The sequence below is a fragment of the Hesperophylax consimilis genome, chromosome 18 (assembly GCF_061612785.1).
Source record: "Hesperophylax consimilis isolate HC1 chromosome 18, BYU_Hcon_1.0, whole genome shotgun sequence".
Classification (NCBI taxonomy): Eukaryota; Metazoa; Arthropoda; class Insecta; order Trichoptera; family Limnephilidae; genus Hesperophylax; species Hesperophylax consimilis.
Window position 1 is genome coordinate 24042323 of NC_142853.1, and position 14697 is coordinate 24057019.

Consider the following 14697-nt stretch of genomic DNA (forward strand, 5'->3'; position numbering starts at 1 on the left):
TAAAAAATAAAAAAAAATCTTTTTTTTAGCAGCAAAAAGCGCAGCATTTACGTTTTTGGGGCTCTGGTTCCCGAAGTTTATTACCTGAATCAGTAGGTTTTATTAGAATTTGGCTTATATTTTTAAGTCGGAGCTGCAAGTCTCATCTCAAAAACAAATGGTAAATACGCCTTGATAACAAACATATTTTATATATGTACCTATCTATACACGGGCATATTATATTCCTTCAGTTTAAATGACGGTTCTCGCCCACTCAACAGCAGTGGCGCACCCAGACTTGCCCGCTCCCCCCAAATAAAAATAAAGTATATTTCATAAACTCGTAAACAGAATTTTTTCCAAGAAGATGTGCAGCATTCAATGTTCTTATCATTCTTTCCATCTATCGTCAACTATCGTCTGTATGTTATTGTTATTACAGTATATACCTACCTACATTTATACTAAATTAATTATCTTTCAAAGCTTCACCCGTCTTGAATAATTCATACATGTTTTGAAATAAACTATAGGTGATATTTATTTGAAAACTAGTTGTACTCCACAACGCGTTGCTGTGGCTCAGTCGGTCTGTGTAGATAGAGAAACAATAATAAGACCGTAGCAATAATATTTAGGTGCTTTCGTTTCGTTTGTGAACTTTGCTGCCCAGAATCGTTTAAGAACGTTTTTATATACCTATTTAGTTATACCCAGGTTACACATCTGCCCTGATGATGGATACTGTAATACTCTCCGAAACGTTGGCTAAAGAAGGAGACCAACATTAACCACTGTAAGTATTTTATAAGTCTAAAATGGATTTAAAATGGAAGCAGCTTGGCAAGAAAAATAAATACATAAAACGTTACACACAGATGTTAACCAAACGTTTTGTTACAAAAATGTTGAATATTTATACCTATACATTATAGCGACAGAGCCGGTCCTGGGCAGGCGCGATAGGAGCAATCCGCTCCAGGCGTCGACTTGTCAAGTTGATAATACCTAGCACCTAATTCAGTGCCCTTGAGATTCTTACTAGCACCAGGCGTCGTTTGACTCAGTTTTCTCTTATTTGATAGTGAAATACACTCTAAAATTACTTAAATTTCGATCGATTTCATAATATTGTGTGCACGTAGTTTTCGTTTTTACGATTAGAAAAATATTGATATTTAATATTATATACGTAAATAATTTATTTATTTTTTTATTAATACCCCAAACTAGGCAAATGCCCGTATTATGGTGGTAATAAATAAGAAAATATAATATAAAAAGAAATCATAAGAAAATATAAAAAACATATAAAATAAAATATACAAATGGTAAAACAAAAACAAAAACAAAAATAATAAATATATCGTCACCTTAAAGCAATAGTGGGATATCTTCGAAAAATACACTTTTGAGATAAGTATGCAGTTCGATGTAAAATTTTGAGCTCTACATGATGCATTACTGGGATATTTTGTAAAAAAAAAATTGCCAGTGTTACAAGTAAAATCTCAGTATTGAAATGTTCGGTCACTCAGAGCAACACTGAGATATTGATGTTGTCCCACTGTTGCTTTCAAAAGGTCGTTTAAAATACTGAAATAAATTTATTGTCTCATTGTAGCTCTATAGTTTTCAACAAGTTGGGTGATCTTGGAAGAGAAACATAAATAATCTGAAGGTGAATACTGGTCAAGAGTATGTAGCAAAGTCAGGAAAAATACGCAGAGCAAAACAAATTAAGCCTGTACTGTGTACTAATTGTAAATACAAATGTTCTGAATCTGTTTTGGAAGTTGATCGATTAAAATATTTTAATATTTATGATTCCATGAATGCTAGCTAATAGTGGTTATTATTTTGAGAGAGATGGACATAACATACGTATGTGTAAGATTTTTTTATGGCAACCTTATATATAAGCAATAATACCATAAGCACTGCATTAAAAAATAAAACAGACAGCTTCCTGCAAAAAGATGATTTAGTTGATGGTGTTATGAATCACATCAACAGCTTTAGTAGAGTGGAATCGCACTATTATCGTGCAGGATCATCTCGGATCTCCAAATATCAAAAAGATGTACAATTTGTACAAATAGAAGTGTGTCTCGGTATGTAATCTCTATGTTACACACTCTACATACAATTCAATACCAAATTCAATAGATATTTTTTTTAACCAAAAAAAAACCTTTGTAGATTTTGTGCATAATACAACTATAGTACTGCAAATGAGATATTAGAAAAAATAATAATATTCTGAACACATTCAGAATGTAAAGCTATCTCGACAAGAAAAAGATAAAAACATTACCAAGACCACTGATGATACTGTAGTTGCCATTTATGACTTTCAAGCTGTTATGCCGTTGCCAAATGGCAATATATCTATTTTTTTATAAGAGCAAGTTAAACGTTATAACTTCTGTATTTACAATACCAAACACGACAGGGCCATTGTTACATGCGGCATGAGGGTGTAGCTAAAAGATGCGCAGTTGAAATATCTACCTGCGTGTACACATTTTTAAAAGACCTTTGCCAAGGGAAATGGGAAGTGATCTTTTATTCTGATAACTGTGTGGCACAGGATAAAAACAATTTATTTATTTTCTATGTACATGCATGCACTATGAACACTTGATATTCAAATCATTACCCATATATACCTAATTGTTGGGCACTCAGAGAACAAAGGAGACTCCATTCATTATTGCATCGACAGAGAAAAGGTCAAGGTTTTAAAACAAGGCCTAATATTTATTCCAACGGAGTTAGCGATGATCATAAAGTGTTCCAAGAAGAATGAACCTCGTTATAAGTTAACAGTAATGGAAACAACGGACTTCATTGACTGGAAGAAGGTATGTGAGAAGACTGGAAAAAATTCTCAATAAACATGGACAAAAATAAATGTATTTGGAATAAAGTTAAGATTTTACAGATCACTAAAGACGAATCGTTAGTTATCAAATACAAAAGCACCTACACCGAGGATCCATTTAATCAGAGCATTAATGTGAGAGAGCGACTAAAGAATGTTCGGAATGAGAATAGTATAATTCTAGGACCAGCTTATACACTATACAGTTCCACCTACAATTCCACCGAATAAAAATCGTGATTTCTTATTTGTTTGCCAAAGTGGTGTTATACCAAAAAAACCTCATAATTTGTTTTGAATTAATTAATACTGCTAATACAGACTGCGATGTACAAGAAGAAAATAACGATGAAGGTTCATTGTAGGTTTCCAGGGAATCAACACATATTTGTTTTATTTTTTTGTTCTTAAAGTTTTCTGTAAAAAAAATTACATACTTTTTATTCTAAAGGTTTTCTGTTATTTTTGAGTGAGTGGGTGTGTACTGTTGAAAATGTATTTATGATTATAAACATCATGGAAAAACATGCAGAAATAAGAACTATTGATTATTTTAAGCAATTATTAATTATTTTAAGCAATTATTAATTATTTAAAGCAATTATTAGCCTGAAACAGTCGTACACATTGAAAAAATCTCCCGAGGAACAATTATTAATTCATTTATCCATCTAAACTCGTAATATTATTACTATGCTACACTGAGATAATTTGAGATGATTACCAAACACTCCACGCAACAGTGAGATATTTCCAGATTTACGTATACTTTGTCAAAATTAGTATGAAAAAATTAATTATTTTTCTATTATTACAATTTTGTGTTGATGTTAAATAATTTACCTCTCTTATACTAAATCATTAATCTGCAAGATTAGTTAATTTGATGCTGCTAGAGCTCACGCAAACCTAAAAGTCCTATTATCTCAGAACAGCATTTTTCAAGATATCCCACTATTGCTTTAAGGTGACGATATGTGCGATAATATGGATAAAGTCGGAATGAATTCACTTAATGGTCTTTCTTCAGTCAGACAATAATTTCTTTCAGGAAATTTTCCGATTATTTGTTATTATTTATTATTTGTTTTGCAAATACATTATCTCCAGCAGCTCAAGTCTGCTCGAGAATGAAAGATAACCCATTGAAAGGTCATTTAAAAATATCATCGATATCACATGCAAAATGCTAAGTATGACATCTGGAGACAGTGAGACTATGGCTTCCCCTATTGGTGTATATTGTGAGCCTGCAGGTAGTGGGGAACATCTTTCACCTCTTACACCAGGGCGATACTGGGAGTATCTTCCAGTCTGGAACGTGTCACAAATATACCTTATATATACAGTGACTTCGGCTTACTTGTGGAGAGCTTCACCCCTCCACCACAGAGACACTAATATTAATTGGAGTTATAATAACTTCCCGATAATTGGACATAAGAAGTCAGGCAGTGAGAACAAAATTAAAATATGTATTTTAAATAATCGTAACGTCTATTGGCCCGGGGAGTTGTGTTGAGGACAATCATATCTGACTACCCCCGCGGGGATATTGATAGCGTGATGGTTATTGGTTAGTCAGACAATTCAGGCAGATTAGCGACTAGTGGGGAAGTAACTAGCTATTCAAATAAGGTCACCAAACACGGCCAAAGCCATTTCAAGCAACGTTTCAATTCTGAATGATGCTCTTACACCAGAGCGATACTGAGAGTATCTTCCACTCTGGAACAGTATATACTATATATATTATTTTAAATGAGTAATTTATTTATGAAATCACACAAATATACTTGGGCACGCCGGCACTTGAACCCGCGACGTCCAGTTTGCTAGTCGATAGCCTTTCCCCTAGACCTCGGAGAAACAATAACGGACATTTTTGAGATAATATACTTTTAATTTATTGTTGGGGTATTATGCAGTGTTTCCAGGGCCTGCCCTGTACAGGCACAATACAGGCGTCGTTTGGCTAAGGGCCGGCTCGTGTTGCGTGTTGCGACGTGTTTCTTTAGCCAATGTTTCGGACTGCGTTACAGTGTCCATTGTCAGGGCAGCTCCGTAATATGTGGCCAACACGATAATACTAAATCACGTCCGCAATTTTATACTTTACATTGTTGACAGATGTACTCGTATATAAGCAGCCGTACTTGGCGAAACTTCAATTCATCAAAAACAAAGGTCGTATAAAAACGGTGTACATTATGAATACCATCAAATATGCTTTAGATAAATTGAATGTTTTCCTATCGTTTCACTTCAGTAGAATACAAATAAACAAATTAATTACTGAATAAAAAATATAAATATAAACTACTAAAAAATATGTTTTTCACAACATTTTTGAAATGTATGAACGCGTAATGGAAAAAAATACAGTTTTATAGCTAAGATTATCTGTGACAGTTTCAATTGATTAACTTTTTTGCTTTCTTAAGAAATTATTTACAAAATAAATAAAAACTAATTTCGTGCTTGAAATCGAGCGTTTCCAGACTCCGTTTGTCAAGCGATTTTATTGCTATTACAGTTTTGGCTTTTAGCTTCCTCTTAAGCTATATACAGGGTGTATCGGCACTAACCCGACAAACTTTAACAAGCTATTCCTTAGCAAATTTGGAGTAAAAAATGTTATGGACACTTTGCTGTCCGGTAGCATTTTTTTTTCAATTAAAAACAAAAAAAAATAAAATTTCCACACTACATCACTGGCATTGCGTTTCGTGTTCAACAGCTGTTATAAGCAAGTATGTCAAAAAGCGTCTTCGCTCTTTCGCACACACTAAATAATAATAGTTAAAAATGAGACGAATGGTGCCGTGCCATTTCGTTGTGATTGTAAAAGAGCGCCAATATAGGTACACACGTGCATTATTCAACGGAATTCGAATAAAATATTTGCCAGATGGGCTTTCAAACTTTGACAAAGGATAAAACAGTGGTGACATGTGGTGAAAATATGAATAATAATTTTTTTATTAAAAAAAAACGTAACCGGACAGCAAAGTGCACATAAGATTTTTTACTCCAAATATGCTAAGGAATAGCTGGTTAAAGTTTGTCGGGTACGTGCCGATACAACCTGTATATAGGTCCTGGGAAGTTTGTAGTTTCTTGGTGTCTTCTAGACTTCTTCTTCGTGACTTCCCTAATCAATTTGTTGTTGATTTCTTTATTTTGTTCTCTAAGAAAGTCCACAGACTTCAAATTAATCTTCGAATTTTTCCACAGTGTTTTTCTTTCATTTTTGTCCATTTTTCTACCGAAGTTTTAGAATCTGGGGAATTTTATGAAGTCTGGGGAGTTTGTCGAAAAACTTTGGAGATATTTTTTTCGGCAAACCATCATTGTGTTAAGTACCCAAGCGACAAGCGAGTGGTTTATTTCTGCCAAGCGACCTCGCTTTAGAGCAGGGATGAGGAAGCTGCGGCCCGCGAGCACTTTCGGTGCAGCGATCTGCCCCCAAAAAATAGTTCTTCGCGTTCTGCAACGCGAGAACGATTTTCTTTCCGGTGTTTCAGATAAATTACTTTATTAAAAAACCCAGAGAAAGGTATAACCAAGCTTACAGTTAGTTACGTATTCACCCACGTTACTATAAAACAGATACAAATAAATAGGCGATCCAACAAAGCTTTCAATATTCATTTTAATATCTTATTATTTTATAAATATAAGAAATTAAATGTGTTTTTTTTTATTTTTTTTTTTTTTTATTTGTATAAAGATTACATACAATATTATTTATACCCGCTAAGCTACTGCAAGTAGCTTGTCAGCAGGAGATTAGTTGCACCTATAATAATAGTATAGTACATAAAATTAAAATAATCATCAACGCTTTAGCGTAGTAATACATACATTTCTACAAAAAAACCAAAAAAAATATAAATAAAAAATTGTGTTATACCTTAAATTTGAAAATACAGAAACAGTGTTGTGGGGAAAAAAAAACAGTCTTAATACATGAGGTTACTCCTTAGTAGCCATGATTTTAATATTAAAGAGAATTTATTAATGGAGCAATTTTCTTTTAATTCATATGGCAATTTGTTAAAAATTAAAGGTATTGTGTATTCAAGAGTTCTCTGACCATATTTGTTTTGAAACATAGGTACTTTCATTCCTTTATTTTGTATGAAACATGTATTGTGTACATGATCCACCATTGTTTTATACGTACTGTCAGATATATGCTGTAATACAATTTTTTGCCACATAAGGGCACGAATCGGTAATACATTTATTGATTTATACATAATACTAATGTCTCTCCTCTGGTTATAAACGGTTTTGCTTACTAACAACTTTACAATGGCATTTTGAATCATTTGTACATGTTTTATGTTGGTTTTGCACGATTGACCCCATGAAGTTATCCCATATCTTACGGTAGATTCTGCAAGAGACAGATAAATCAATTTCATAGTTTTTAAAGGCACAAAATATTTTATTTTATACAGTCTTCCTACAATAGACCGAAGGCGCTTACACAGTTTTGAAATGTGTACATCCCACTTCATGTTACAATCTACTGTAACTCCTAGATAGACATATTGGTTAACCAGTTCGATATTTGTACACGCACAGGGCTGTGTGATATTGTTGTGAATGCAGTCAAAAGAGTGAGATATGATTAGAGGTGCCTCGCTATACTTGGCATGTGGTGATCTTATATGCATCAGTTTTGTTTTTTTAGAATTAATTAGTAAACCATAATCATGTGACCACCTTAATAAAGAAATAAAGTCTTGCTGCAACAATTTCATTGCAATAGATAAATTTTCATGGGATATGACAAGTGCAGTATCATCAGCGTATACATAATATTTAACAAACGAAAAAATTTTTGTCATAAGAGATACAAAGATAATATAAAATGTTGGTCCCAAAATTGACCCCTGTGGAACTCCAGTTTTGACATTTTTTATTTCACTAAATTTATCTGATATTTTTACCTTGATTTGGCGGTTGGTTAAAAAGTTTTTGAATAGTTTGAGTGTATTTCCTCTTACCCCTATTGCCTCCAAAATATTTAACAATTTCGTCGTATCTATAGTATCAAATGCCTTAGAATTGTCTATGAACAGTACCAAAACATGTCTTTTGTTATTCAATTCATTATTTATAAAATTAGAAAAATCCTGTAGTAACATTTCGGTACTTTTTTTTTTTTGGAAACCATATTGATTGGGATCTATTATAGAAAAGAAGTCCAAGTATTTAGTTAGTTTTAAAGATAAGTATTTTTCGAGAATCTTTTCTATAGCTGGTAGTATACTAATCGGTCTATAGTTTCCTATATCGGTATGTTTTCCACTTTTGTAAATAGGTCTGACAATACTACACTTCAGCTCATCCGGTATTACAGCCTGAGTTAAAATTATGTTAATTAGATGTGTTAATATAGGGCCTAGGATATCTATGTGTCTTTTTATGTCAAACATTCGTATGTTGTCTATGCCAGGAGACTTTGAATTTTTGAGGAGCTTCACTATGCTCACTATGTCTGCGAGTGACGCTCGTGGTATATATAAGCTATGTTGCAATTCTGGCGGGACGATATTTGATGCCCTAAAATCACATTTGTGTACCATTGAAGAAATGCTGTCTGAAAAATAGTTTACAAATTGGTTTGTCACAATTTCCACGGATTGATCTTTTAGCATATATCTAGATATAACATCATCACAGTTACTCTTTGTGTTACGTCCTAGAATTTTATTTATTTCATCCCAGGTTTTTTTGCTGTCTGTAAAATGATGCTTAAATCTATCATTATAAAATGCCGTTTTATTTTTGATTATTAATTTGGTGACATAATTACGAAATGATTTATATTGTTTTTCATAAATTGTATTTGTTGGTGAATTTTTCCATCGTTTAAATAAAAAATCTTTTTTTTTAATATGTGATAAAATATCTTCGGTCATCCATTCTTTTATTATCCAAGGTCGAGCTTTAGGTTTGACATCTATAATTAATCTACTATTTTCATACAATTCGTTAAAATTGGATTTTATTTGATTATATAAATTAGTGCAATCGTTTGTCTGTAGTAAAGCACTCCAGTTATAATTTCTAATAGAGCAATCTATACGTTTTTGGGATAAAATTGAGACCTGCCGTACTTCATTTACAATACGTTTATTCATTTTATAATACGGAATGCTCACACCTGTTGTAAAGTGATCAGCAATAATGAAGTCACATACACAAGCACGTAGCATGTCCGTGTCTTTGTGCTTATTAATATACCTAACAAATATATGATCCAGGCACGTACGTGTCACTTTACCTTTAGCTATGGCTTCCCTCGTAACGTCACTGATACATTTAGTAAAATAATTATTTGAAAGAGTGTTTTCATAGTTGATCGTTATAGCGTCAATATAATTTAGCAAATCAATATTTATATCACCAAATATTAACATATTTTCATTACGGTTCGAATGTTTGGTTAGTAATGAAGAAAGCTCATTTATAAAAGATTGTTTACTAAGATTTGGTGGTCTATAAATAGCAAGAACATTAAGTGTTGTATTATTAGGTAATGTTATTAGGCATGAGATATTTTCGAAAAACATTGTTTCATATGTATTTTGTGTAAAAATTAAAGTATCCCGGATATATAAGCTTATACCCCCTCCCGATTTGGATGTGCGACAGTAACTGATGCTATTATAACCTGGAATTTCGAAAAGACAAGTTTGTTCACTTTTTATAGATGTTTCACATAACATTAATAAATCTATATTTTTCCAACAATTTTGGAGGTTAGCATGTAAAACATCCCAATATTTAGAGATTGATCGTATATTAACTTGCACACATATAAAACTTCCCACTTCACTGTTTTTTTCTACCATTTCTTCCGTCCATTGGTCTAACCTATTAGTTCTCTTAAAGTCAACATCATAGTCTTCATCTATGTAGTTAGACGCCATAGCTGATCGTGGAGAAATCCCTCGAAAGCGCTGCTAGGTATGCTGGGCAGTTCTCCCTGTCTCCGGTAGGATGAGTGGCGGGCTTTCCAAATCTGATGCAGGTGGCGCAAACTGCCTTCGCAGCAGTATTTGGGCAACTTTCGCGGGAGTGACCATCCTGGCCACAGTGACCACATCTTGTTTGATCTTTACAGAACTTGAAAGAGTGACCGATCATTTGGCACTTGGAACATACTGTGAGGCCAATAAAATCACGTACGCGGCACACTGTCCAGTCCACAAAGACCTTTCCCTGTTCCACTAGGATGTGTCGTAGGTTAGCAGGCACCTCGTAGACCCGGTGGCAAGTTGATCCTGTGCGAGCAATAAGAGTATAATGCTAATTTAATTGGGGACTCGCTTACAGATAAAATTACTCTAGTGAATTCATCTGCAGATGCATTTAAGAAGAAAACTGTGTTTGAAGTGCACTTTTAAAATTATAGTCTATGTTCGTGTTCTGGGTGAACTTTAATGAAAGTTTGGAATTGCACAAGGATTCATTTTTAAATTACAACCCAGTTTTGTGTTCAGAATTTAAATGTAAAATTACAGTTGAGGATCCATCTACAGACGCATTTCGAAGGAAACCATTATTAGTTATAAAATCCAAGATGCAGACTATGCTGCAAAAATCGAAGGAAACCATTTTTGTGTTCTGGATGTAGTTTTAATGAAAGATGGGAACTCGCACAAGAAGTAAGTCTTAAGTTAAAACCAGGTTTGTGTTCAGAATGTCATCATAACATTCTAGTTGTGGATTAATCTGCTGGCGCATTTTGAAGGATAACATTATCGTGTTCGAAGTGTAGTTAAAAATCCAAGATGCAGATTGTGTGCTGCAAAATCGGAGGTAACCGTTTTTATGTGCTGAGTGTAGTTTTAAAAGAAGTGTTAACGGCACATGTCATTGAGATAGATGCCAGGTCAACCCGTCCCCTGTCACCCGCCACCCGTCACCCGTCTTTACGACCTTTTGAAAGCCAAGTTCGCCTTATTTGTTACGTTACGTGTATTAAAATAATTATTTTTTTCATTTGCATTCAGTCCCTGAGGTAAATTATTTTTGTCAAGTATTAAAATAATGTAAAACTAAAAAACTGGCATCGAGAGGGAGACAATAGTTAGAGAGTTTGCGGACGCTACTTGATTATCTGTTGTGTGACCCTAAAAGTCAAAGTGCTGATTATAAACTAATAAATATGGTAGCCGAGATTTTAACATCGCATTGTGTCTTCAAATCAGAACTGAAGCGGTGCTTTTTGTTTAAATTCATTGTCGTGAAAAAATCATAATGCGTTATTTTCTAGAGATTGTGTTCACGTTATTAATGTTGGATTGTGTCGTGGGACTACAGAAAGGTAATAATTCTATCTATTAACTCTTTTGCGGATGCGTTTCATGTTTTGTGCATCCCATCTGCGTTTGCACATATAATATTAAAACTTATTTCAATTTGTCGATTTCATTTTTCAAATTATAGATCAACTTTAAAAATACAATTAGGTACCATAAAATTATACATCAACTTTAAAAAATACCTTTAGGTAACATGAAATTAAAAAAAATATATTGAAAAATTTTTAAATTTTGAAAATTTTTGGAACTATACATTAATCGAACGTCATTCATCTATAAGAAAATATTAGAAAAAGCAAATCCATGCTTCGTCGTTGAATTATTTAACCTCTAATTTTCAAACTAACCTAAGAGAGAAAATAGAGATGATGAAATGAAAATAGAGAGAGAGGAATACTAGAAGTTTCACTTCTGTCTTGCGTAGGCTTGACACACCCACTTTTTTTTTTTTATCTGAAATTAACTTTTTAATAATCACATGAAAATATTATTGAACCGAAATAGTTATAACTATAGAATAAATATTATTCATCTGAAATACATATTATTGTAGAGAAAATATTACAGAACCGAAATAGTTATTATTATAGAATAAATATTATACATCAGAAACACATATTATTGTAGAGAAAATATTATAGAACCGAAATAGGTAGTTATTTTTTTTATTTAATTAAAATCAAATTTAATAATATAATTATTAAGATCTGCAAGTATTTTTTGGTTTTTGTTATTGTTACAGCCGTTTCGGCTTTCAAGGCCATTTTCAAACTGTGGTTAAGCCACGTTTTGCCGACTTATTAATATGATTCTATTTTACCCCCTCCCAAGTTAAAATGATTTATTACCGGTTAAACCAATTTACTGATAAAAATAATTGTGACAATAGATTTCCTGTGGGGGTATTTTGAAGTCTGTTTTCCCCACATTAATGTTATCTTAATTGTTTAATAATGATGTAGCAGTTATTAATTTATTTAAATGTGTTATATTGTTTAGGTTTTGTGAACATACTTAGAAGCGGGGAATAAATAATTTTCCTTACTTTATTAATTTATGTTATTTTGGGGTCATTGGTTCTTTTATTGATTTCTAATTGTTCATGTAAATTTAATCTAAGGCCCTTTCTTTCTATGTGTAAGGGTTTAAGTTTATTGTTGTCAAGCGGGACGTGATTATTTTCTAAGAGATGTTCTGCGAATTTTGAAAATGGGCTTTTATTATTATAACATCTTATATATGTTCTTTGAATCTAATTGAAAAAGCCCTTCCCGTCTGTCCGATATAAGTAGCGTTGCTATCGGCGTGGTCACATTTTAATTCATATATGCCACTATTATTAAGTTTAGGATTTCTACTCTTAGAGTTTTTAAGGTGTGTTCCTATGTTATTATTGGTTTTGAAAGCTATATTTAGACCGCATTTTTTTTTATTTCTTTTGCTATTTTTATGGATATTGGACCGATAAATTCGAGACATGCAAATTTTTCTATATTTTTTTATTTGCCGGATATATTAAATTAATTTTATTTTTATATTTCTTATTTTTTATAATTTTTTCAATGTTATTTATGTTATATCCATTATTAATCGTTTGTATCGTTGCCTTTTCTTTCTCATACGCTTTATTGTCCAAGGGAATGTTAATGAGTCTATGTACCATGGAATGATAAGCTGATAATTTATGAGACCAAGGATGAGTTGAATTTGCATTTATTGTAGTGTCTGTAAAAGTTGGTTATCTAAATATTTCAAAAGTATGTTTATTATTATTCTTTCCAATTATTAGATCTAAAAAAATATTTTACCTTTGATCTCATGTTCGACTGTGAAGCAGATTTTATTATTAACAGTGTTGGCCCAATTAATAAAGATATCTAATTGACGGTTGGTGCCTTTCCAACATATTAAGATATCGTCTACATATCTGACATAGTATATTATATATATATATATATAGATAAGGGAGACTAAGGCTAAGGACTCACGGAGCGATTTTCACCCGCGTCCGCCGCGGTTGCGGGCCCGCAGCCTTTGTAGAATGGAGATATTTATGTAAAAAATTAAAGCACATTTCACGACGCTTTTGCGGGTCCCGCTGCACCGGCGGTCATCTTGTACCGGCGGGCGCGGGTCGCGGTCCCGCAGCCGCGGCGGGTTGCACCCGCGCGCTCTGCGGTCGGTTGGCGGGCGACCGCAGTGGGCAGCGGGGAGGGGTGTAGAGAAATCCCGACGCCATTTTGCAATGACTTGTTATTACTCGTTGTGTAGTGACGCGTTTGTGCACGTTTATCAACAAAATGGACATTGATGTCGATCTACTAATTACTGGAACTCAACTGATCGTTTAACTGCCCGTCTTGCAACCGCCCGTCTTGCAACCGCCCGTCTTGCGTTAATCAACCGCCAAGATTGCGAGCGATAAACGCAACCGCGACGGCTGCGTAACCGCACAAAACTCCGGTCTCGTGAGTTTTGAAAATAAAACTTCATTCTGCCACCGCAGCGGGCTCGGGTAAAGATCGCTCCGTGAGTCCTTATTTTCAATATGATCCATTAATATCTCCGCTAGAAGTGGACTTAAAGGGGATCCCATGGAAAGTCCGTCCAATTGCTCAAAATATGTATCATTAAAAAGAAAATAATTTGTTTGTATGCAAATTTTTATGAGCTGGAATAACTCTTTTCTTATTATTGGGTTGACATTAGATTATTCTAGGATATTTTCAATTATTTTAAGGCATTCTTTAATGGGGATGTTGCTAAATAAGGATTTTACGTCTAAAGAAATTAATTGACAGTTATGCGGAAGATCAAAGTTTTTATTTTTGTTAACAAGTTCAATTGAGTTTTTGGCACTGTAACGTGGTGAAAAATTAGTATATTTTTTGAAGATGAAATTTAGTTTTTCGCTACGTTTGTTGTAGGAGCATTAAGAATTGAACTTGAAAGCCGAAATTGCCCATTAAACTTGAAAGCCGAAACAGCTGTACCATTAACAAAAACCAAAAAATACTTGCAGAACTTAATATAATATAATAAATTATATTATTAAATTTGATTTTAATTAAATTAAAAAAAAATTAAATGGAGTTCTATGAATTAAACACAAAAACAATAAAGAAATAGTTATTATTATAGAATAAATATTATTCATACGAAATACATATTATTATAGAGTAAATATTAAAGAACCAAAATTTTTGGGAAATAATATATATATTTTTAAACCAAATTATTTTAGCACTCGTCGATAATTTAAATTTTGATTACATGATGATAAAAAGAAAACATGAGCCACCCACTAAAAGTTAATATGAGCCACCAACTAAAAGTTAATATGAGCCACCCACTAAAAGTTAATATGAGCCACCAACTAAAAGTTAATATGAGCCACCCACTAAAAGTTAATATGAGCCACCCACTAAAAGTTAATATGAGCCAACCACTAAAAGTTGATATGAGCCACCCACTAAA

General features: G+C 33.1%; 1 protein-coding gene across 1 annotated transcript in view; it reads left to right on the forward strand.

The window, feature by feature from the left end:
* Positions 1 to 11090: 11090 nt before the first annotated feature.
* Positions 11091 to 14697, forward strand: part of LOC149415544 (serine protease snk-like) — a 38262-nt gene continuing 34655 nt past the window's right edge. The window contains exon 1 of the mRNA XM_089642717.1: positions 11091 to 11222. Coding sequence (XP_089498843.1) covers positions 11156 to 11222 — 67 coding nt within the window. The 5' untranslated portion in view covers positions 11091 to 11155. The remainder of the gene's footprint in view (positions 11223 to 14697) is intronic.